Here is a 24,959-nt window from a genome sequence, read left to right as displayed (position 1 = left end):
CGCTCTCTGTGGCGACGCCGGCGGCGACTCGTCCCCGTCCCCGGCCCTGTCCCCGTCCCCATCCCGGCCCCTCACGGCGCGGCCCCATCGCCCCCGGAACGGCCCGCGCGGCACCGGCGGAACCGGAAGCGGAGCAGAAGCGGTCACGTGGGGGAGCGGCGTTTATTGTCTTTTTTTTTTTTTTTTTTTTTTTTTTTTTTTTTTAAGAAAAAATCCTTCCTTTCTGCGGAATGGGTCACGTACACAAAGGCCCTGGCGATATCCAGCTAAGTAGTCAATAAGTGTTTTTAAGTGCAAGATCTGGATCCCTTTGCGCTGCTGGACTGAGCCGTCCTGGTGGCGGATTTATCGCAGCCCAGACTAAGTTTCTAATGCGAGCACCAAGTGTACGGAACGAAGGCTTGCCATGGCCTCCAGCTGGATCAGCTACAGCTGTCAGAAGTGACCAGCAGGCTGAAATGCGGTTACACACAGCGGCCTGCATTAGGACAGGTACAGCCAGCAGACCAAGGGGTATCAGCATCCCTGAACACTCCACACCTGTGGGAGCACACTTGGAATGCTGCACCCTATTTTCTGCTCGAAGGGAAACCGAAGGAACTGGGCAGGAGGGTGCAGCAGAGAGTTTCCAAGGCAGACAGAGGCATCGTCCTCGGCTTCCTCGGGCCGAGGCCAGCGGCAGGGCACGGCGGCGGCCGGCGGCGAGAGGCTGTCGGCCAGGGCGCGGAGCTGCTCGGCCAGCCGGCCCAGATCCCGGCCCGCGGGCGGGGCGGCGGCGCGGGGCTGCCGGGCGCGCAGGTGGGCTGCCTCCTCCTCCCTGCGGCAGACACGGGGTAAGGGACAGCCTGGGGACCCTGGCTGAGCACCAGGTGCAGGTGATGCAGAACCACCCCCCGAGTTCCCGCTCACCCGAGGCAGCGGCAGGTGATGCAGCCCCCACCCCCCGAGTTCCCGCTCACCTGAGGCAGCGGCAGGTGCAGGTGATGCAGCCGCCGTCCCGCCGCGCCCACACGCGCAGCCAGCTCCAGGCGCGGTCCCTGCGCAGCACTCGCAGCACGGCGGTCCCCGCTGCCGGCCCGGCCCCGGCCCCCAGCGCTGCGGGCAAGGGAAGGGACTGCGTGAGCCGGCAGCAGGGCACGGCCCCGGGGTGCCGGGAGAGCCCCGCAGGCTGCCCCAATGGGCTCTGCCGCCGGCCCCAGCGGGACAGAAGCAACACAGAGCAGAGTCAGGTCCATAGCAGTCCTGCTCTCCCAAAGAGATGGGGCTCAGGTGGGCTTGTCCTTCTTCTGTATACTGTGGCAAAGCAGGATGCCCACCCCCAGCTTGGAAAATACTTATAGACAGTGTATGGGGTATGTAATCACTTCCCCACTTCATCCCTTTGGAGCAGGGAGTCACAACAGGGAGGGCTGAATTCCCTTTGTCGCTGCTGTCGTGGATAGCCACGTTTCGGGCATAACCAGACCACGGAGCCAGGGGACATTATGCACATTCCTGGGTGTGACACTCACCCACGGCCCTGTGCTGGGCAGCTGCCAGCTCAGCATCCTCAGGGTGCAGGAGGCTGTACCACGACTGACCGACCAGCTCCTCCCGGTGGTAGCCGAGGTGGTAGGTGACACTGGGGAAGACAAGGGGAGTGGGGACTGAGTGCTGTACGGAGCCTGCATCCCATACACAAGCTTGGTGAAGGGAAATGATTCTTGCTGCCTGAGATGTACAGCTGGGGCTGTGGTGCGAGCAGGCACCCCTCACCTCTCCGTGACATCGATAAAGGTCATGTCCAGTAGATGCATGCTCTGGAATATGTCATCCTGGGAAGCAGCTTCGCCATCTGTGGGCGACTGCACAAGGGGTGTGCAGAGAGCCAGGAAGGCTGTGGTGGAGGGGGAGGGTGGCCAGCGCAGGGCCACAAAGCGCCCGCACACTGCCACGACCCGATTGCCCCCATGCTGCAGCCGGAAGGCCTTGGATGTGCGCATCTCGCTGACAAAAGTGACTTCTGCAGGGACACACACCATTCAGAGTGGGTCAGGATCTCCCTCACTCTGCTCCCAGCAGGGCTGGCCCTGCTCTCAAACTACTGCCAAGGGCCAGAGCAGAGTGGCAAGATCCATGAGATGGCATCCGAGGCCTCCCTTACCCCTGCCAGGCTCCTCCCGGGCAAGGAGGAGCTTCTTGTGCACATCCTCTCCCACTCGCCCATCCAGGATGTCAAAGACCGTGTCCCCCTGGGCGAGCAGCTCCACCTGACAAACAGAGGGCTGCCCTCAGAGACTGTGCCTGTCTCAGTGGGCCCTGGCTGCCATTGTGGGTGCACAGCCTGCTGAAGCCACAGCCCAGTGTCTGCTGGGGCAGTGTGCCGTGTAGGCAATGAAGGCACCAGGATGGGTATGGGGATGGTGACTGCAAATGACCAGTGAGCAGGCCTTACCACGGAGAGGCCCAGGACCTGAGCCACGTTCTCTGAGATGTAGACCAGCTTGCTGTCTGCTGAGAGCACAAGCAGAAACCCCGGGAGCAGGGAGAGTAGTTCTGTGCCAAGGGCTGGTCCCGTAGGAGGAGCCAAGCCTGCAGGAGGATGAGGGTGAAGGGTTGTCTTGGATGAGGCAGGGGCAGTGCCCTACACAGAGCCAAGCGAGTGTGGAGTACAGCAGTGCTGAGGGTACCTGGAGGGAAGAGCTGAGCCCCCCGCAGCCGGAGGCACACCAGAGCCATGGTGTGCAGGTAGGAGAGCCGCTCCTTTTCCTGTGCAGAGATGGGCAGCAGGGAGCGCAGCGCCTGCAGCTCTGCATTGATCTGGTCTCGGCGAGCCTTGGAAGCGCTCTTGGTTGACCTGCAAAGCCAACCATCTGGGACACGTGTCCAGGGAGGGCAAGGGACAGCGTTCCCTGCCTGTCATTGTGGGAAGAATTGCCAGCTCGGGCATATGGAGTGGAGATGCTCAGCACCCGTGCCAGCTGCTGCCTCTAGGAGAGCAAACCTTGTGGGCACAGGCAGAGGTGCTCAAGCCTACCCAGGGGCACACGCTGCTGGTATGGCTGGTGCCTCTCCTTCTGGGCACCAGGTTGGACAATGACCTGTGCCTTGGTGGGGAGCCCATGTGACACAACCTCCCCACCAGGATGGAAAGTACATCCGGTGCTGGAATGTGCACCCCAGCCCAGTACAATATACCTTTCCTCCTAAACCACCTAAAATACCTCCTCCCCATGCACTAGCTGGCAGTCCCGCTGTTCCAGGCTGGTGTCAGCACCTTGCAAGGGCCATCAGAGCGCACAGCAGCTACCCCGGGGTTCTGGGAGGCCATCGCAGCCCTGAGGGAGGGCAGGAGGTGGGAGAGAGCTCACCTGAACGGCCTCGGGGCGCTGGGCGCCTGCTTGGCCCTCGCGGGCAGGCAGCTCATCTCTGCCTGCAGTGGCCGGTGGCAGTGGCTGCAGAAGATGGTCATGCTGCCGGGGCTGGGATGGCTGGAGCTGGCAGGGAACCGCTGGCAGGGAACCGCAGCCTCCTTCGCCTCCGGCTGTGGCTGAACCTGCTGACCCTGCTGCTCCTGGCCTCCTTTTGTAGCCTCCTGGGGTGCAGAGGCCAAGCCACTCACGGGCGAGAATTACCTCTTGTGACGCAACTCCAAACAGCTCGGGGCTATTTTTAGAAGGCAGGCTGCTAAAAATAGCCCTTACAACCAGTTGAAATTTGAGAGGGGAAGTAATAAAAGGAAGCCAGGGTCTTTAAAGCAAACCTGCCGCTCAGGAGGGGGCAGTGACAAAGGCAGCAGGGATCTCCCTGTGGGGCACACATCTGCCCAGCTCCTGCCAGCCCTAGAGAACATCCTGTGTCAAGTCTGCCTGACTGGGAGCTGCTCTCCAGCATCACTGATGACTGACCTGGGTGCTGGGAGAAGGAGCTGATAAGAAAATAGAAGTGGAGACACCAGGACCACGGTGGTGAGCAGTGTGCCATGCCCAGGCCTGTAGTAGGTTCCTGGCAGAGGCACGTTAGAGCCACAGCACCCCTGAACCCAAGAGAACCCTTGAACAGGAGAGGGGTGTTAGTGACCCCTCTCCCTGATGAGCCCCTTTCCTTCCCAGAGGAGACTTGTCCCCGACAAAGGTTTGCTCTCCTAGAGGCAGCTGGCAGTGGGTGCTGAGCCTTTCTGAGGCTGATTGTCTCCACTCGCTGCCCCAGAGACTGAGATTCCTCCCAGTGACAGAACTGAGGGCCTCTGTGCTCAGCACCACAGCCCAGCACAGGGACTCTGGGTGTTAGGGGGCATTTCTGAGTGCCTGGCAGCCTGCAAGGAGAGTATGCCTGGTGCTTTAGTGCACAGCAAAAAAACTCCACCATTTATTTCACAGCTTGAGAGAGGGCCTGTGGCTGAGGCAGCTGATAGAAGGAGGGAGTTAGAGCTGCTGGACAACACATGGGAAATGTTCTCCTAAGTGCTCTTGGTAACCTGCAGGTGCCAAGGACCACAAAGAATGAGGCCAGGCTGGGGCTGCTCCCCCTCAGCCAGATGTGCTGTCACAGCACACCCTGTTTCCCTCCAGGCCAACGATGCTCATCACCTTCACAGCAAGGTGCTGCCAGTGTGTGAAGAATAAGCTCTTGTCACCATTGTGGGGCTTTCTGTTCTCTTGCCACGGGGTTTCACTGCTCTCACATCACTCCAGTCTGCTCCATTGTGCTTGCATTGGCCACCTCCTGCAAGCTGAGGAGCCCAGGCACCTACCTCTGCAACCTTGTGCTGCTGGATGAGCACTCATCCCTGGCCATGTGCCAGCCTTCAGGGCAGCAGGGGAGACAGCCTGGGCCCTCTGCCACCCAGGTTCCTGGCATGCAGCCACCACCATCTCAGCAGCCCCTGTGACTTTACATCCCAGGACACGGCCTGAGTGCTTCCTCAGCTTTCTCTGCTCTAGCCCCACTACAGTTGCCACTGGAGCTCCTCTTCACATCGGACACCTCACGCTGGTGGGAAAGGGCTTCAGCACAGCCCTCTGTGCCACCCAGGAAGGCTGTCCCAGGCATCCCTCCACCTCCAGCCCTGAAGCAGGAAGGTCCAGAGCACCCACCTACCTGAGGCAGTGCAGCCCAGAAGACATACAGCATTTTCCTTCTGTCCTCTTGCAGGACAGCACAGCTCTGGGCAGGAGGCAGGTACCCCATGGCAGTGCTGCTGGGGGGGCCCAGCTTCCCTTCCCCATCCCAGGCAGGGCTGTGGCTCACATCAGCCACTGCCTGCTGCTGCCACAAGCCACCAGTGGCCTGCAGCAGCTTCAGGGAAAAGCACCTGGTTCAGTCTCTCCCTTCTCAAGCCTTTTCTCCCCCAGTTCATCTACTAGGACACACAGAAACCACGTCTGCCTCACCATTTATAAAACTTCCCCCAGTTGCTGTTTTACAATGGGAGCTGGGCAGTGTCCAGCTGGGCCCAGGCCCCCACACTGGGCCAGCTTGGAGCTGGGGCCTGCCCTTTAGTGCCAGGAAGCTGTCAGTGCTGGCAGGAGCAGGTGTAGAGGTTCCTGCTCTCTTGAGGCAATGCAGGAACAGTTCAGGTTGACCCTGACATCAACCCCAGGGCCATGGCTGGTGGTAAGAGTTGATTCAGGCCCTTGGAAAGTGGCTGGACACCGGACAGCACAGCTGCAGTTCCACAGGCAAAGGGAAAGGAAGCTCTAGAACCACCAGTGAGGAGAGGGGTCACAGCTGTGCTGCTGGGGCCAGACAGTTTTTCCCTCAGTGGCCAGCTCTGCCTGTCCACTTGTGCTGCCCAAAGTGTGACAAGGGCAGAGGGAGGCCTAGCTAGGGCAAGACAAACCGAGCTCACACATTCCTTGCTTGAAAGGGCTAAAAATTCATGCAGGCAGTGGAGCAAGAGGTCAGTATGTGGAGGGGTGAGGGCAGGGTGGTAGAAGGACGAGTTCTCTTCAGCCCTGGTTGGAGACAATGGGGCGGCTGATGGTGCTGTTCGTTGTCATGGCTGAGAGCTCCCATCTGTAACACACCAAGAGGATACACACTGAGAGAAAGCACAAACACAGTGTCCAGGGCTAGAGCAGCTTTGCTTCATGTCAGCCTCAGCTACAGTCTCCAGCCCAGCCCACAAAGGTGCACAGTGCCCAGGGCCCTGGGCAGCCCTCAGCCAGGGCTGGAACAGCCCAAGGTCAGGGAGCACCCAGGGTGAGGTCCCAGCAAGGCACACCATACCTGATGTCGTGGGGAAGGCAGGACTGGTCCAGGCTGTACTGAATCACTGCTAGCTTACACAGCGTCTTCAGACTGGGGCCTGGGAAAAGAAAGCAGTTTAGCTACAGCAGCCTTTGACTGGACACCATGGAGGCCCCAGCATCATGCAGTCAGTGCCACAGGAAACAGGGCAGAGCCTTGTCTCAGGGACAAGACAGAGTGCACACCAGGGACAGGCTGGGGTGCTCCCACATGAGGTCTTGCATACAGGAGTGCACAAAGCATGGCTGCACCTCTGGCTGCTCTGCCTTGAGCCAAGCACACTGGTCAGACACAGATGTCTGGCTCCAGGACATGGCACCTACAGCCACAGAGAGCACAATTAGGTGCTTCACAGCAGGGCCTGCTCACAGGGCACCTTGTGGTAAGAGGTACAAGCTGGGCAGGAAGTGCTCACGTACTGAAGTCGAGGATGTAGAGATCTGAGTGATCCATCAGGTCAAATTCATCACCCATTCCCTCCTCCGGAGATGGGCTGCAGAAACCAAGCACAGCGTGTCAGTCAGTGCCAAAATTCTTACACACCAGCTCACCAAGGGCTGAGCAAGCCCAGGAGTGTCCCTGGCCTCCCTGTCCCAGGCAGGGGCCCTGTGATCCCTCCTGGCCCTCTGAAGTCCCAAGGAGCACTCAAAGTCATCACATTCTCAGCTCCTTGCAGAGTAGGCAGAGCTGCACAGGAGCCAGGGAGCAGAAACCCACACTATTTCCTCTGCAGGGCATGGGAGATCTGCCTCCTTTTCATGGATGACCATGATGATTCCAGCCATGAGCCTCCCCCTCACCTCACCTGTCCATCACTCCTGCTCTCATGTAGTTAAGATCTACTGCATTTAGTTCAGCTTGGCCACTGAGATGCTGTGAGAGGAGTGTAGAGAAAGCAGCTAGAAAACATCTGCATGGCAGGGCAAGCACAGACATTTCTCAGTCTGACTGAGGAATCACTTTGGACTCCTGCCACAGCTGGAGTGATTGTGCCAAAATGGGGATGGCATTTCAGAAGACTGTAGCTGAGCACTGAGCAATGCAGCAGTCATTTTAAACCAATTCCAATTTGCTGATACTCCCATTTGGTGTTGGTCCAGGAATGCTGATGAGGAACTACAGCACCAGGCATTTCTAGTGAACAGACAGCCTCACCTATGGTTTCCTGCCACAGAGGTCTTGATGGAACAACCAAACCACCTGAGAGACTGGACACTACATCTCCCTGCACAGACAGATCAGCCTGTGCTGAAACAGGGGAAAATACTCCCTTGGCTGATGGTTGTTTGGAGAATTTGAAAGGAAGGAAAAATGTTTTAAGTCCTGCTTTGGTCTGTGACAAACCAACTTAGTGTGCCCTCACCTCTTAGCTGGGACCAACCTCATGCAGTGACTCCTTGCCCCAGTGTCACTTGTTTCCCCAGCCATGGGCCACTAAACTTCACACTCACGGGACATGAGGCAGCACCTGCTCCCCCAGGTCCCCACAACCTCAGGCCAAACTGAGAGCACAGCTCACTGCTGGCACAGAAGACCTGTTGCTGATGGGACCCATCTGCCCGGATACAGGCAGGAGCCCCCTTAACTCCACCTCGTGTGCTTACCACACCACAATCTAATCTCACATCCACGTCACAGGAAACCCCAGACCATCCCTTATCTATCAAAGGAAAGCCAGCAGGCACCACGTCTGTGGCTTTAATCAGCAAAAGGAAAGTAGCAGGGTGAGCCTGGAGTTCAAGACCAGGCAACCCCCTGCAATTCCCAGGCAGCAGCGTGCAGGGCACACCTTTGCCAGCCAGAGCCCAGCAAAACTGCTCATTCCAGCTGCAAAACAACTCACCCTGCACTCAGTGACAGCCCCTATTCTCTCACTAGAGCCAGGATTCCTAAGCCTTGTCAGGGAAAACACACAGTCTCAAGCCAAATCTGGATCAGCATCTCTTCAGCTGAACTGTTTCATAGCATTCCTTCTCCCCCCACTTCTTCCTTGTGGATGGTCTCTGCACACTGAATGGGCTGAATCTGCTGGTGGGCTTGGGAAGAAACCAGACCAGAGCCACAACTGTGACACAGCTAATGGGAACACCAAGCTTCCTGGTCCCTTAAACGGGACACAAGTGAGGGATTGCTCCTGGCCACAGTGAGGGACCACAGCTGGGGCAAAAAGACCAAGCTCTGGCCGGGACTACCAAAGAAACAAAGCTTTTGGATGCCATAGGAGCAAGCAGCCTGCAGAAGTGCCCCTTCAGCAGGATGTGTGAATCCTGGAAAGGCAGACACAAAGGGGTTTTGCTGCCCATCCCCCAGTGCTGTTCCCTAGAAAGCTGAGCCTGCCGGCTCATCCTCTGAGAATCCCTGCAGGACAGCCCCAACCCCTCCCCCTTCCCAGCCAGGGGAGCACAGGTCAGCAGGCAGACCGCTGGGAGTTCTCCATTACAACGACTTCCTGGAAAACTTCTTATCTCGCCAGGCAGCTCCAGAATACACCTGATAACTGTTACAGGAAGCGAGCACGGCCCACCCCCACCTCCCACTTCCCCAAGACCCTCCCTCCAGCTCAAGCAGGCTGCATTCCTGGCTGCCAGCAGCTCTTCCCAGCCCACACTAGTGCTGATGAATGTGCCTGCATTGGGGTTGAGCCTGACCTAAGAAACAAGCTGAATTCTGAAGTGGTTCATGGAGAAGACAAGGCACTGCTGCATTGCCTGACAAGGGTGAACCAAACTCCAAAAAGCTGGTGTCAAATTTGTTGTGGTTTGCTAGCATTTCCCAGGAGTGCCAAGGCTTAACATCAAAGTTCAGCTGCTGCTGCTGCAACACAAATCCACACAGCACGGCATCTGGGACCACCCAAAACTCCCATAAAGCCCTACCAAGCCCTACCTTCTGCTGCACTGAGCAGCAGCCAGTATCTTTTGAGGAGACTGGATAAACTCAACACCTCTGCATACCTCACCTGCACTGAGCACTCCCTCAAAGTCACATGGACATGCTACAGCTAAGCACACTCCCCCTTCACCCCATCACACACTGGTACGGTCAGGTCACTCTTGGTTCTGTGCCCCAAGTTTGCTTCAGAAACATCCCCAAAAAGCTACTGTCAAGATCCCAGAGAGAGCCCCAAAGCTTTCCCAACCATGTGGAGAGCTGAAAGCATTTAAGATGTCTCTGCAAGGTAGATACTGGCAAGCAGGACTCTGCTCCAGAGCTGCAATTTGTCACTCCAGACAGCATAGAGTGTGTCCTGGTGATAGGCCACTTCCTTTCTTTTAGCAGCTGTTAAGGCTCTTGGCCACATCCAGCTGCCCTGCACCCTGACAGTATCACTTGCAGTGTTTGACAGCTAAATCCATAACACCAGGTCCCTGTTGTGAATGGGAACGTTGCTAAGGAACACTGGCGCAGAAGGCAACATTGTCTTATCATGTGTGTAGGCTCCTCAAACAGCTCCCAGCTGAGCTGACATCCCACTGCAGCTTGGCAGCAGAACCCACACTTGCCAATGGAAGAAAGAAGCTCTGGTGGGAGAAGCAGGGCAGCATGTAGGTGAAGATAAGTCAGTTTGAGGTCTGCTCTGGCACAGCAGACTGAGATACGTGTCCTTCTGACAGCAGGATCTCCTCTCTTATCCCCACAACCTCTTTACCAGAAAGCTTGAGCACTGCACAGCCCCTCCTGAGCAGCCTGTTACACCCTTCTGTCTCTACATGTACAAGATGGCTTGTCACCAGATGCTTCACAAGCTTACATGACACCTTCAATCTCTTCCATGGCCTTTTTTCAGGGGACCCTGATGTACAGGATTACCTACATGTGTCAGATAGGCTGACACTTGCCACGTGCCTCTGAAGTCCATCTGATGGGTCAGAGTGTGAAGGGACACTGTGCTGAAGGGACTGGCAAAGCCTCTCGAGGAGCCACCTCCCACAACTCACCTGGTACCTCCAAAGAGGATGATTCTGTCCCCCACTCTGCAGCAGCACTGCCGGCGCCGAGGACACGGCCCTTTCCCCTTGGGCTCAATCTTCCTCCAAGAAAGAGAAACTAACAGGAGGAAAAGAGTGCACCAGCTTGTCACAAGAGCCTGGCCAAGACCAGCTATAAGCAGGTTATGAATTTAAACAGATCACAGGAAAAGCAGAGGCCCACTACCCCACAGACATCAGCCAGCCAATATCCAGCCTCCCCCCTGACCTCCTCATTAATGGCTAATCATGCACTCCCATGAGGCTGTTCCTGAAGTGCCACTGAGATGCCAGTTGCAGTCCTGGAGCTCTGCCTGCTGAGACAGGATTTGCAGGTCATATCATAGAATGGTTTGGCTTGGAAGGGACCTTAAAGACCATTTTGTCCCAACCCCCTGCCATGGGCAGGGACACCTTGCACTAAACCAGGTTGCTCAGGGCCTCATCAAGGCCTTTCACTTGCAAAGCCTGAGCACCAGGACCCACAGACTGCCATGGCAGCGGGTCCGACATCACAGGGAGCTGTAGCGGGCAGAGCTGCAGGGACAGACAGGCAGTCTCCCTTCCCCAGAGCCTGCTGCGGTCGGGATTTGGAGGAGGAAGATGCAGGAACCAGCTCCATCTGCTGGCAGGCTGCGATCGCAGAGCACTCGGGCTGAGGTGCATCAGCCGCTGGGATAGCGCGGCTGCGGGAGGAGGGCGTGGAGAACTGGACCAGGTGGAGACAGCAGCCTTTGTTCTTGCTGCTCTCTGTGGCAAGGATGCTCGGGGGCGACAAAGCACAGGACTGAAACCTGCAGGAGCTCTCTCACCAGCTCACAATCAGCTTGGGGAGCAGCTGGTTGGCTGCTCTCAGGTAACTTTACTGTGCAAAGCAATTAGCAAACAAGATGAGTCTGAACAGTGAAACGTGCCTGAGGACCCCAAAGCAGCTCACAGCTGAGTGATATTCAGGGTACCAGCTGAAAAACCACCCCTTCTGCAGCACAGTTTGAGCTGGTACCAAGAGATGGTGATCCTGCAGCTCAAGTTGAATGGTTTCTCCAGCTATAGTCTCTCTCTTCCCTAAAACATATTTCTTTCCCATATCTTCTCTTCTGTCAGTACTTTTGCATATTTAAGAACAAGACAAAGTTTTTCCAATGAAATATGTCTTTCAGCAATACCTCATCTTCTATTTTGTAACTGAGATCTGGAAACATCCCGAGGAGGAACAGGCACAGTAGCGAGTTGCTGTCAGAAAAGCCAAGAGCCATTCCCCCCCAAGCAGAACTCCTTGGACAGAATGTTTCCCTGAGCACTCACATGCCTGAGGGCCTGGAGCACTATCACTGCAGCAAGTTAAAAGCATAAATACCTGGATTGAATTTCCAGAGGTCATGGAAGTGTCTGTTCAGGCGTGCATTGTAGCCACCAAATACATACAGTTCCCCGTTGTAGCTGACTGTAGGGAGTAAGCACAGACATCAGAGAGCCACCCAGCAGGTCCCTGACCCAACACCATACACAAAGCAAGGTGGTGCTGGCTGTCCACCTCTCCTTACATCACCTTCACGTGCAGTGTGGAGTGCAAGGCTTTTTGGTGGGCAGCAGCTTTCCACAGAAACTGGGCTTTATGCAAGCCTTTCTAACCCACAGCCCCACCCAGCAGAGCAGACACCCCTTCTAAGAGAGGCAGAAACTTCCCTCCACCCTCAGCAGAACCCTACTCACAGGCTGAATGGCTCCTCCTGCCCTCGGGGAGCACAGGGGTGTGAGGGGAGTCCAGCCAGGAGTTGGTTTCTGTATCAAACACTTTAATTCGGTTACAGTAGATCTCGTTGTTAGAGTGAAAGGGCCCAAACCGATCAGCTCTGCCACCAAACACATACATCTTTGTTCCAATGATGGTAGCTGAATGAAAGTCTCTCCAGCGAGCTGGAGTACCCTGAAGGACAGAGTAGAAAATAAAGACAAAAAAAAGAGTGCAGATTAGCCAGGGAAATAACACATCTTGATGGGGAAGTTGGGTGGCTGCCTTCTCCTGGAGAACTTCCCATCCTGTAGATCCCAGCCACATCAGCCAGAAGTTGTGAGACAAGTGTGGGCAGCTACCCCAGAGAATAGCAGATACAAAACTTCCTCCACAAACCAGAGGCAAAAACAGACACTGACCTTGGCAGAGATTAAGGTCCATGTCATGTTTGTGGTGTCCAGTTTATGGATATCATTTGAAAAGCAGTCAGCCTGGAAGACACACAAGCAGCTTGGTCACAAAGGGACTGAGAAGCCTGGTCACATCCAACCCCAGAAAGGATGCTGCCCTGCAGACCTGGAGCATCCCTTTGGATTCAGTACTTCCTAAGAAACAAGGTGCTTGCTCAGGCAGCACTTCTCACTTAACAAGAGGAAAGCAAAGCCTGTTTCTTCCCAAAGGTGTTCTGTCTCTTCCTGCAGCTTTCCCATTTATTTGGTGCTCAGTTGCTCCCCCAAAGGCTGTCCTGCACACAATACATTCATGGCAGGAGCCTGCCTCCTCTCCGTGTAGCAGCAGATAAAAGAGGCATTAGCAGGACAGTCAGAGCGGCTCTTCTAAGGCTGCCTAACGAGATGCAGAAGCCAAGATTACTTCTGGGAAGCTGAACATCCAGGAGCAAATACACTCCAGGTTCTGAGGCCCCACAAAACCCATCTGCAGCTGGCTGCCTGGAGGAGACTGCATTCACACAAACAATGTTGACTCCTGCTCCTCCAGGTAAGGTAGAGAGCAGCAAGACAAGCCAGAGGTTTATTTGGTCTTGGTTAAAAAAAAGGGACATCTGAACCCCTCCTGCTGCTGTAGTCAATATAATGGATTTGGCCTGCTACCACCCTCAGAAAAGGAATGGAATAACCCAGAGGCTTCTGTAACAGGGCCTCAACTTTCTTCCAAACAAACAGATGTGACTTTGCACATCTGTTCTGGAATCTGGTGATAATTTTTATTTACCCACTTTTTAAGATTACATCATGAGGATTTGCTAAAAAGAGCATTAGGTACACTGACAGCTATTACAGGATGAACTTTGGCTCAAGGTATTCCTAATGGGAAGGCAACCAAATGTTTGCTGAAAGGGATCAACAAGATGTCAGAGCAGGTGGAGACTGCAGGGAACATACACCAGACTAGGACAAAACCTCACAGCAACACTGCACAAAGTGATTTTTCTGGCTCACTTCTGAGCCAAATTAAAATAAATCTAGATCAATATATACTTATTAAAAATGCTGTGTATCCACATTTGAATATCTACATTTGGCTGAGAAATGAGCCAGAAAAAAAATTAAATTTTTACCTCTTTGTGGTAAATATGTTTTGTGAAATTTAAAAGAAATCCAACACTTTTTTGGACTTGTTTTCCAACCATCTTCTCCACAAAGCAATTAGCGTAACCTGGGTACTAATGCCATAACTTTGCTAAGTTACAAAATGACAGTGACTTGGAATACAAACACACCCCCGTGTCCTGCCTCTATCAGTGTCCTGGGTATCAACACCCTCTTTCCCAAGGGCTCACCAATTAACAGTTACAGAGACTACTCACCAGCTGTTCATAGCCTCCAAAGATAAACATGCTCTTTGCCAGGACACAAGCTGAGTGCCCATCCCTTGCCCCTGGGACCATTCCAGACACCTTTGGTGTGAACCATTTGTGTGTGTCTGAAACAAAACAAGAGGCAATGCTGAGAAAGCACAGTAGGAGTTGGGGTGGGATAGTTCTATTACTACTGTTCTTAAATTTCTAAGGCAAAAATAATTCTTGCTTTCTCACACAGCACCTGCTCTGCCAGAGAGGCTGCAAGCTTCTTTGGGCAAGGCTACCTGCCTGAGCCCCCACAGAGGGACACAGTGGCAGAAGCCTCAGCCTCTTGGCAGGGCCACTGAGTGCCAGACCTGACAAAGAGCTCACATTTTAAGTGTGAGTAGTACAGCAGGGCTTGAACAATGTTACTTTTACAGAATCTCTTGCAGAGTGTACTTGTGAGTCACTTATCAACTCTCCACTCACGCTTTCTATTACAATGAAGCAATAATGCTAAGTGGCACAACTGACCTCAAGGCGTGGAGACGCTCAGTAACTGAGCATGACTGAGGAAAAACAGCTCTCAAACCCAGATACAAATCACTTAATCACAAGTTTTCCATGTTAACTGTTGTGCATATCTCCACCTCTGCAGTGCAGCTCTCCCTGTCTTATCTGCTCCACTTGTTACATTCTCATCCCCTCTTGCTCACTTTCCACCCTTCACAATGCTCCCTGTGAGCCTGCACCAAACAGATTCAGCCCCTTAGCCTGCACACTCCAGGGGCTGGCTTGATTTAGAAGATGACTTAAATCCAGGCAGAGCTGCTCTCCATGCCAGGGCAGCACAGAGCCAAGCCAGGACTCGGTGCCAAGCGCTAACAGGCACCTGCCCCAAGAGCTCCCAGAGGCACAGATAAGCCCCGAGGTTGCAGGAGACATTCCCCCACCCTCCCTAACAGCCCTTGGCTGCCAAAACCAGTGCTTATTTCAGAGAGCCATGGAGCCAAAGCACGAGGATGACTTCCCTGAACTTGGCCTGCGGACACAAGTGTCCACCTATGCTCCAGCTGGCACCACACAAAGGGTCTTGCAAGGTCAGCAGAATCCCTGGGGAGTCTCTAGTGAGAGCTCAGGGCTATCGAGTTCCTTTTCTCCCTGGGGCTGCTTCCAAACTCAGTCACACTGTATCAGCAAAAGCTCACCCAATTGCAGCACGTTAAACTAGAGATGGAAAAAACCTCAAGTTGTGATCTGCTTAACACTGCAGGGACAAAACTGCACTCAGACAAGACTTTATTTAGCCTGATGTGACTCCTGCAGTGGAACTTACACTGCAGACATGGGACTGTGACTGCCAGCCTTACTTTCCAGGAATGGCAGGCCTGTGTGTACAGACAGCTGCAGAGGGTTTGGAGCAGGACTTTCTGTTAATTTTCACTTAATGCTAAAGCACTGGAGCTGCCAGGGAGACTAGGCAGGTCCCACTACAAAACCTCTGTGTAGGCAGAGCTTTACTGGTGGCTTCTCAGCTGCATGTGTCAGGGGAAGGAAGGGGGAAACCCTGTGCCATAAGCTGTAAGATATTTCCTGGTAAAGAAGAGATCCATGGACCAAGCACCAGAGCAAGCAGTTTCCTTGCAAGTTCAGCAAGACAGTTACTGGCCAGTATTTAGATGGACTTGCATCCAGAATCCAGATATACTCCTTTTCTTTCTGGACACTTGTGTCCATGCAGTTCCTGATGGTGCCTTTCCTCCAGAGGTGCTCCAGCAGTGCTATGGAGAAGCCAACCAAAAGGCTCAAGGAGTTTGTTTTTCAGGTTTATCTAACTTGACTCATGTCTCCCGTGATTTTACCACCCTCTCCTGGACTACTCCTGTGCTTTGTTCCTCACTCTCCTTCACACCTTCAGAAAGAAGGACCACACTGGAGAGGAACCACAATCATCAAGAGCCCAGCCCCTTCTTGCCACAATTAAGGAATACTATATCACATAGAGAGAACACTTCAGTTATAGCTACTATCAGAGAGAGCACACAAAGCTGATAGAAAAATTAAAACCATTTTCATTATCAGAAAAGATCAGCAATCTCTGCCCAAAGGCTTTTACAGAGATGTAAGCACAATGGCCACCATACTCTACTTCCAACACTGCTGGAACAGACAGTGACACCATTTCCTCCAGATTGTCACCGAGGGACAAGAAAACAAGCTGGGGAGCAGACTGGGGGGCAGAGAGGAGGTCTGATCAAGAACAGCTGTGCCAAGGAGCAGTGAGAAGCTGCAACTTACTGACATCGAAAGCATAGAGCACGTTGCAGGCTCCCTCCGTGTCGTTGCGGCCGCCCCAAATGTAGACGGTGTCGTCGATGAGCACTGCTGAGTGTCCATACCTCATGTAGGGCACCTCCCTCACGTGGTCTCGGCTGTTTGTCCACACTGGAGGCAACTTGATCCAGCGCAGAGACACTGGAAACACAAGTTTGAGCCCATGTCAAATGCTAAGCCTGCTGAATTGCTCACAGTTCATAACCCATCCTGGGTGGTGCTTTTTACCCCGTGACAAGGTGCAGAAGCAGTTGAGTAAACAAGAGAAAGCTGTGTCTGACCTCGAGTAGTGGCTAGTTAAGAAATACAGAAGACAAAAACAGGCTCTGTTCTACAACAATTCATTGAGAAGGTTTCCACTCTGGCTCATCCTAGACTGTGAGTGAAAGACACAGCACACACACAAACAAATAGGGAAAGAAAAATGAAGAAGTACAGAGGTGACCGTGAATGCAGACACTGCTTCAAGCTAGTGAGATTGCTGAAGAGACTCAAAGCTGGAAGAATGGGCAGCACAGGAATAACTCACTGCAGTAAAATGCAAGGGAACACCTGAAGGCATCACTTGGACTTGCAGAAGCACAGTTTAAGCAAAACAACCCAGCAGTTTTGTAGGAACTGGGTTTGTTTGCTTTTATTTTGGTTTCCAAGCTATAGATGAGGTGGCCCTCTGCCTCCTTTACCCCATCTGTATTCAAGTTCTCCCTGCTAACCTCACATTACTAATAGGAGTTCCTTGGGATTACAGGTTCCCCTTCCTGTGTGTCATGTCCAGCAGCAGCCAGAACAGTCAACAGGTATTACAGGGTTTAATGACAGTGCAAGAGCCACAGCAAGTGTTACACAGCCATTACACAACAGCCCCAGTCACCCTCCTTCTACCACACACAGCCTCCAGGTTTGTTTTCTACATAGAGCTGATACAAAATTTAGCAGAAAACAGTCTGCAGCTCCTCTGAAATACTAACATAGGGAAAGGGAAAAGTCAGTCATCTCAAAAGGTGGGCAGGCAGAAAGGGCACTGAGGAAGCACATCCAATGCTAAAGTCAAGCTAGACTGGATGCTTCCTACCTAAAACATAGTTTTCATCTTTGGAAGACTCATTCAAAAGCTGGTATCTTGGCTTTAGCACTGCCACCTGACAATGCTAGCTGAGCAAGGGCTTGGGAAGCCACTGTCACTTCCCATGTGGTGGCTGCAGCATTCTGACACTTTAATACTTGGGAGTGGTAAGAGGGAAAGACAACACAAGAGCATTCCTTTGGGCACAGTCACTATGCTTCCCCAGAAGATTGCTGCTCTACTTGGCACGTTCTACAACATTCAGCTCTGTTGAGTATAAAAGCCCAGTCCCTCTGGACAGAGGTGAATGTCACTGTTCACAGGATCCTGAGCTACACCCCCTCTACACTGAGAGCAGGTCACCTTGGCAGCCCTCTGTAACCAATGCTTTTATCCCTGCTGCACATCAGTCTTAAAGGAGTGAATTCACTGCATCTTACAGACAAACTAGGTTTGTCTACATGTGGGTGCTCACAGAGCATTCAGCACACTGTCCAGTCTCCAAAATTGGTCATTGGTTCTCTGTTCTTGGCTCTGTTTAGCTGGAGCCACCCAAGCATCTGTGCAGTTTTTTAATCACCTGCCTAATTACAGGGAAATGCTTAAGGGACCAGCTCAGTAACCTCTTTAGTTCAAGGAGCACTCAATCAAGAAATACAGCCTGTGCCAGCACAACCATGGCTCCAACTCAGCCTCATGACAGGTACTGGTTACCCTACACAAATGGCTCCAGTTGCAGATGCTTTTCTAAGCTATGCTGTGAATCTGCACGATAGCTGTTACCAAAAAGGGAAGGCCTCCCTCCTAGCCACATGCCCCTACTGACTCCATCATGCTGGCACCAGTTGTCAGCTGCCCCCAGAGGGAACCAGCTCAGATGTCTACACCTGGAATCTTTAGTGAGTGCACTGGCTCACACCATGCTCCTTCCACACTATGGGCAGCTGAACATGGACATGCTGCCATGAGGGGGGACCTGAGCCAGCTCAATATCACCTCTTTGCACCTGGCTGACTTTGTGTTTGAAGAGAACAAGGACAAACCAAACCATTGGCTATGTGACTACTTCAGTGAGTCCTTATCCTAGCAGTCACATAAACTACAGCCCCTCTTCTAGCCCTGCCCCTCAAGCTGAAAACACAAGGCTGCACAAAGAAAGAGGCTCCTACCTACTCTGATAACATTTTCTGGAAATTTAAGAGTCAGACAGCACGTCACAGGATATAACATGTCAGGCACCAGCAGGCAAGAAAAGCAATAACTGAGCCCAGCAAGCCAAGCCCTTTGTGCCCCACGAGGACACGTTTACCTGCGTTGAACACGTGGACGTCGATCTGCCGCAGGGTCTCATAGTCCTCTCCAGAGCAGTAGCCACCGAAGGAATAGACCTTGTGGCCCACAGCCACGGCCGCGTGGTTCACCCTCCGTGGCCCCCCTTCCAAGTGCACTGCCCACCGGAGCATTCCTCCCCGCAAGCCAGGCGGTCTTCAGGGCCCCCAGTGCCACAGCCACATGCTTCCGAGGCAACTGCAAGGTCTGCAACACAGACACAAGGCCAAAATAACAACATCCATCCTTCCCTGAACGCCTGCTGCAAAGGTTACCTTCATGTGCCCTCATTTCACCTGCCTCCCAGCTGGAAACGTTCCTCTTGGGAAGGGGACGCAGAGCAGGGCTCAGAGGAGCAAGCAGAGGTGCCCTTGAACACAAAACCCCTCAGGGTGGCTGCACAGGCAGCCCCAGCCAAACACCTTCGGCTTGGGCACGCACGCGTCACGTTCGTGTCAGAGCCATTTGTCTGCATGAATGAAAACACACAGCGAGAGCCAACGGTGAAGGTGAAAAGAACAAACCCAGAGGGAAGAGCGTGCTCTTTGGATCAGTTCTGAGAAACAGCAGAGGAAAGGATTAAAAACAAAACACCCAACAAAAAAAACTCCAAAGAACCACCCCTACATAAAGCAACCAACTTCCCGTTATAGGGGTGGGTGACAACATTAGCATTTGGACTCAATGATTTGAGCACTAGGGTTCAAGCTAATTAGACACAAGAGAGCAGAAACCCCCAAATCTCTAGGTAGAAAGCTCTTTGGTAATGCTCAGAAAAGGTCTTTCCCTCCCACAGCAAACCCAGGCATAACTATGAAAATCCTGTAGCATCACATCTTGTTAAGCAACTGATATCCTTCTTTCCTCAAACAGATGGCTTAGAGAATATCATATCTTAGAACATCATATCTTAGAGAAGTCACCACAGCTGATTCTTGCAGAGATTCTCCTTTGGATCTAAGAACCTAGAGGAGAGTCCTGCCCAGGTGCTTCTGAAACAGCAGGCCAGTTTGATTTTTAACAGTTTTCTCCTAGCTGAAAACAGCCATTAGAAGAGATGTCAGTGTTTCAGACAGCACAAATAAAATTGTCATATTTTATTTATTGTTTCTAGGTTATTGAAAGGTTCAGTCAGCATGCTCCCATCTCACAATCAGTTTCAGCCTTTGCAGAATCCAAAGGAATTTGGGGATGCCTTTGAACAAGGACTAAATTCCTACACATGAAATTCCTATGCTCTGCCCCATTTCATTTTGGAAAGTAGTGAATTTTGGCAAGGAGGACTTCACTCCTGTTTCAGGTTTCTGAAATAGCTGGAGGGCAGCAAGAGGGGCAGTGCTGTGCTGCTCTGCTCCAGTTGGCCACCCCCAGCCCTTCAGCCAAGTGGGATCACTGCTCACAAGGAGGACCATCAGCAGCCTGACCACCCCAGTGCCCAGCACACCCACACACTCACATTTTATCCCCTCCTGCAGGGAGAATAAGAGATGCCACCAACAGGGAGCTCCTGGCATGAAGCAGAGCTTAGGCTTCCAGTTTCATCCACTGACTCCATAGACAGCTCAAAACCACTCAGTAACCACTCACCTCATTCCAGAACTCTCAAATGTCATTAAAATTTGAGTAGCTTCTTTTTAAAGTTATTGCTTCTTTGAGATGTTTTCATGCTCTGTAGGTGAACATTACAGTGGCAGGACACGTGCAAAGCCCAAACAGAGACCACCCTGCAGCCTTATTGCAACAGGAGTCTCTCCTGCAAACCTGCCTGTTCCTGCAGCAACCACCCTAACCTAAACTGCAGTCAGTAACACACAAAATTGCAGCAAGCTTTGCTCCAGCAGGGCCCAGGAACAGCCCCCATCTTCCACAGGCCATGCTTCAATTTCAGATCTAACAGGTTTTTTTCCTTAAGCACCTTTTTTTTTTTTAAGCCAGGCAGCACTCTTGCATAAGTCTTCTGCAAAGCTACAGAACAGATGAGTTTCCATGGAACCCACCAAAGGCACCTTCCAAGCTATTTTGAAGGCTTCACATATCTAAATCTGTTTCCTGCCTCAGTCACAAGTTATTCCTGAAAAATCTAACCAATATTTTCCTCATAATCTCTTCTTGTTTAAGTGATTCTGTAAAATACTCCTTAAGGAGCTTAACTGGTCTTTATCACCACCATCAATATTTTCAACACCCTTCAGACTGAGCCCAATTGAGGAGGACCAAGAGGATGAATCTTATTTCCAAGTTCTCTGCTTGATTCCTACTGAAGTAGAGGAGCACAGCTGGCAGGCATTGCACCAAGGCCCCTGCCTTTTTTTGTCAGAAAGGCTGGGAACACTCTTCCTCACCCTTGGGACTTCCCTTGAGCCAGGAGCAAGGATGTTGGTCCTGTCACTGCCACAGGAGCTGGCTACCCTGCCCCAGCAGTTCTGCTATTCCCACCAGAAGGCAGCTCAGCCCAAGAGGTTAAACCTGGTCCACTGAGAAACAGCAGCTCCAGACCCAATCCCTGGCACTGCCAGAAAGATGCTGAGGTTGAAGCAACAATGTTGAAATGCTGTTTCCTACAATTACTGGGAAAGGTTTTCCCCAAATGAGTCACCAGCTTTCCAGGTGACTGGCGGGTCTGGAGTGGTGGTGAGGGCAATGGGATGGAAGTTGGCTGTGCTTTGCCTTGGCTCTGTCCAGGGATACCCCTTTAGAGCAAACACAGAGCTCTGCCAGCACAGCCTCCTGCTGCCCCTCCTCAGAGCCAAGAAAAGCAAACACTCATCTGAACACTTCACCAAGACAGAATGACCAGAAGTGTGAAGTAATCTTTACAGGTCATGGGAAAACACAGGGTTTAACAAGCTGTCAGGGATTTTTCAAACCCAAGAGCTCTTCTCTACACTGTAACAAAAGCATCCGTGCAAACTCCCATCTTCCTCTTCTGCCACTGGCCACAACCCTATCACATTTTCCTGCCATCACCAGGCATTTGTTTGCCCCTTTTCAGCCACACACAGGCCTGGCCTCCCCTCCTCCCTGCACAGCCCTGTCTCCTGAGGATGCCTCCCCTGCTCCACTCCATGCTTTCCATGTCCAGCTTCAGATTCTCCTTGCCTGCCTTATTTACAATCGTTTCTTTAGACTCATCTTCTGTCCCAAAGCATTTTCCTCCTCTGAGCCCCCTCTGTGCACTATCTGCAAATAAGAGTTAGACACATATTTTGAGGAAAAACTGTATTTTCTGTCCTACAACTATGGACACTGTTGAATTCCATTCAAGTTTGATTTCCAATGCTAATTTTTATGACATAAATGAGGTCATAAATAAACCACTTTTCAGTCTCATTCCTATGAGGATTTCTTAGTAGGAGAAGTGCAGCACTTGACATTAAGCTACAGCTTAGATTTCTTTACAGATCACAGAGGACACAGCCAAGGAGAGAGGGGAAAAAAGCAAAATTGATAAGAAACAATTTACTAACAATTTCCCCCAATTGCACAATATTAGATTATGCAAAGTACATTCTGTGGTTTCTCATATAGGACACCAGCAACAGTGATGTAGGCTATACAACACAAAAATATTGGCAAATAAAATAGAGGCAAATTGTAGTAGAGAACTGGGAGGGCACTGCAGGATGAGGCACACAGAATCACAGCTTCTGTTCAAGCCACCCTTGCTTCCACTGACTCACCTTAGATCCTCACTTTCACTCTCCAAAAACGAACAGATCTCTTACTTCCAACCATGCAATCTTCACAACCCCCCATTTCCCTGGTCTGCCATGATCTAGCCAGAGATACAGTAAAGCACAGAGGATGCAGAGAAATGTTGAAACCCCTGGTAGGTCCTGTCATTATGGAATAACAGCATTTCTAAAAATGAGGACATGCTTCACTTACTGGTGAAGTACCTGATGTTGGTGATGCTGGAAATTAAGTGAGAACAGCAGTGTGCTGTTCCTCTGCCACAAAGCACCTGGAACATTTCACTGCTAAGCCAGGGAACAATCAGATTTAATTCACCTCTGCATTCTTCCAATACAGCACCTACAGAAAGCACTCCCCTATCTCTGGTTGTGCTGTTGCCTCAAGATGCACTCATTGCCTGCAACAACCTTCCTCCCAACTGCTCCAGCTTACACCTAACAAGAGCCTAACAACACAGCATATGGACACCTGAGATCAACACAAATATCACTCAATAATCTCTCACTAGCATATCTTCCAAAACTGTTGTGCTGACTTTAGCACTGTCAGGCACAGATAGAAAAAAATCCCCAAAACAACAACAAAAAAAACCCCAAAATTGGTTTTAGTCAGGTTTTTCACTCGTTTGTTCTATTGGCTTTAAGCTTAGTATTTTCAAACCCTACAATTAGGTATGAAAATACTTCATTCAACATAGAAAGCTACTGAGCATCTCCAAGTACAGTAGCCAGGTGATGATCTTAAAGCAAACCCATATATCCTTGGATTCACTTTGCTCAAAGGGAGCTCCTTGGGCTCTCTCACTCCTCTATGCACACAGAAGGAAACCTAGAGCCATTTCTAAAACCTGCTCAGATTAGCCTTGCTGCATCCAATTCCCAAAGCAAAGGGGAGAAACCCAGCGGCCTGGATTTTCCAGGACTCATTCTGCCACCCCCAGAATTACAGCAGTACCCCAAGAAGAGCAGCCTACCCTGCAGAGCTGCTCCAGAGAGCAAATCCTACCGTGTGGCTGCCTCAGTCCTGTCTCCCAAAAGACAACAGCCACAAGGTTTAGTAACCCTTAAAATAGCCCAGCCAGTTCACAGCAGTCCATATAGACTGTTCTATTTCAAGCACATCCAACATACTGTTAGAGATAACATGAGAACAACCCGCTTTCTTCACTTGTGCTTGACATTTATCTAATGCTTGGAGCATTTGTGCTAAGGCAGTGTGAAACTGCAAGCTTGCACATTCAACAGCTCAAATACTCACAATGCAATTCCAGCCCCAGTAAATTAGATGGTGCTAGAACAGCCCTCGAGCTCGTGCACTGAGCCTGCTCTGGAAGCTCACGTTAGCCATGGGAACCACAGACCAAACTGCTCAGGCACAAATTTATCCCAGTGGTATCCCTACAGCCAGCCTCACCATCTCCTTATTTTTCACCAAATATTTTGCTCACTTACTTTTGCCTAATATTTGGACTTATTTTTGCCTAAAGCCTACTGAGATTCTGCACCTACTCAGCTGGCTTCTATTCTTCACCTTGCTTCCCAAACCCCAGCTTCTCTATGGAGTGTGCCTAAGCTTTGGAGACATTGCTTGACTTCCCCATCAGGAATTTGTCTCAGCCCGTCAAGCTGTGTCCCCCAGGCCAAGGGCAGCCCTTGGGTTGGGAAGCAGGCTCAGGAAAGCCGAGCTGACAGCTTTACACAGGGCTACATCAGTTTGTTCCTCTGCCTCTCTGTTGCACTGACACTGATCCCCAGGCAGAGTGGTGCCCACAGGTGCCAGCCTTCCCTTCCCTCTGCCTGGCACATGGGACTGGCATGCAGCCCCACACCAGCCACGACTGGGTGAGAGAACAAATGGTCTGAAACCACACAAGCCCACAGGATGGAGAGAGAAGGCACAGCAGAGGTCATGCCAGGGCAGAAGGGCAGGCTCCCTAACACAGACCTGTCAGGGAGGATAGGGATGTGTGGGGTCACAGAAGGCTTTAAGGATGGAGAAGACCTCCAAGATCACAGATCCCAGCCATTAACCCAACACGGCCAGGCCCACCACTAACCCATGTCCTGAAAGTGCCACATTTACAATTTTTTTTAACACTTCCAGGAATGGTGATTCGACCCTTTCCCTGGGTAGCCTGTTCCAACGCCAGACTACCAATTTCGTGACGGATTTTTTCCTAATATCCAATCTAAGCCTTCCCTGGTGCAGCTTGAAGCTATTTCTCCTGACCTGCCTGTCAGTTGTTACCTGGGAGAAGAGACCGGCCCCCACCTGGCGACAATCTCCTTTCAGGCAGCTGTAGAGAGCGACAGGGTCTCCCCTGAGCTTCCTTTCCTGCAGGCTGAGCACCCTCACCTCTCTCAGCCGCTCCTCACAGGACTCACTCTCCGGACCCTTCAGCAGCTCCTCTGCCCAACTCTGGACATGCTCCAGCACCGTTGGCCGCCGCTCCCCTCCCGAGCCCCTCCGTGCCGCCCGCGCCCCCACCTGCCGCCAGCGGGCCCGGTCGAGGGCACCCGGGCAGGGCGGCGGCCCCACGCCCCCGGCCCTCACGGAGGGGCTCGGCGGGGCCTACCGGCCTCCCCCAGCCCCGGCATGGCCCCGCCGGCTCCCCCGCCCCTGCGGCCCCGGCTCCGGCCCCAGCCCCGTACCTGTGCCCGTACAAGGAGCTCCGACAGCCCCGCTCCGACAGGAGCTCCCGCCGCTCCCTGGGACTTGTAGTGCGGCGTGGCCCCGCCCGGGTCCGCGAGCACCCCCCCCCCCCCCGCCCGAGCGGCGCTGCCCCGACAGGCCTTTTCG

The 24,959-nt window shown here is 52.4% G+C and overlaps 2 protein-coding genes across 2 annotated transcripts; both read right to left on the bottom strand.

Annotated features, from left to right (window-relative positions):
* Positions 1-426: 426 nt before the first annotated feature.
* On the bottom strand, positions 427-3,311 carry LOC136555253 (neuronal PAS domain-containing protein 4-like). The gene is made up of 8 exons (XM_066547860.1): positions 2,670-3,311; positions 2,435-2,571; positions 2,144-2,249; positions 1,756-2,002; positions 1,512-1,621; positions 960-1,095; positions 541-817; positions 427-432 (listed from the first exon to the last, which is right to left on the bottom strand). Exons 1-8 carry the CDS (start codon positions 2,716-2,718, stop codon positions 427-429), a joined length of 1,068 nt encoding a protein of 355 aa, XP_066403957.1. The 5' UTR covers positions 2,719-3,311.
* A 2,047-nt stretch (positions 3,312-5,358) lies between these two features.
* Positions 5,359-24,919, bottom strand: KLHDC3 (kelch domain containing 3). Its single transcript, XM_066546153.1, has 11 exons — positions 24,812-24,919; positions 18,445-18,671; positions 16,037-16,213; positions 13,763-13,878; positions 12,354-12,425; positions 11,913-12,126; positions 11,557-11,643; positions 10,170-10,278; positions 6,651-6,724; positions 6,211-6,289; positions 5,359-5,997 (listed from the first exon to the last, which is right to left on the bottom strand). The coding sequence occupies exons 2-11, from the start codon at positions 18,596-18,598 to the stop codon at positions 5,931-5,933; spliced, it is 1,149 nt and encodes a 382-aa protein (XP_066402250.1). The 5' UTR covers positions 18,599-18,671; positions 24,812-24,919; the 3' UTR covers positions 5,359-5,930.
* Positions 24,920-24,959: the final 40 nt, after the last annotated feature.

This window comes from Molothrus aeneus, chromosome 3 (assembly GCF_037042795.1).
Source record: "Molothrus aeneus isolate 106 chromosome 3, BPBGC_Maene_1.0, whole genome shotgun sequence".
NCBI lineage: Eukaryota > Metazoa > Chordata > Aves > Passeriformes > Icteridae > Molothrus > Molothrus aeneus.
The sequence above is the reverse complement of the archived record's forward strand: the minus strand, read 5'-3'. Positions and strand labels throughout refer to the sequence as shown.

What these genes read in the sequence shown, in the direction of transcription:
- KLHDC3 (XM_066546153.1), bottom strand. Translation starts at nt 18,598, where the DNA reads ATGCTCCGGTGGGCAGTGCACTTGGAAGGGGGGCCACGGAGGGTGAAC. An exon ending in GGACCTTAATCTCTGCCAAG is followed by an intron (nt 12,127 to 12,353) that starts GTCAGTGTCTGT and finishes TCTGTCCTTCAG; the next exon opens with GGTACTCCAGCTCGCTGGAG. An exon ending in TCTCTACATCCTCGACTTCA is followed by an intron (nt 6,290 to 6,650) that starts GTACGTGAGCAC and finishes TTCTTTTCCCAG; the next exon opens with GCCCCAGTCTGAAGACGCTG.
- LOC136555253 (XM_066547860.1), bottom strand. Translation starts at nt 2,718, where the DNA reads ATGGCTCTGGTGTGCCTCCGGCTGCGGGGGGCTCAGCTCTTCCCTCCA. An exon ending in AGGTCCTGGGCCTCTCCGTG is followed by an intron (nt 2,250 to 2,434) that starts GTAAGGCCTGCT and finishes TCTGTTTGTCAG; the next exon opens with GTGGAGCTGCTCGCCCAGGG. An exon ending in TTTATCGATGTCACGGAGAG is followed by an intron (nt 1,622 to 1,755) that starts GTGAGGGGTGCC and finishes TGTCTTCCCCAG; the next exon opens with TGTCACCTACCACCTCGGCT.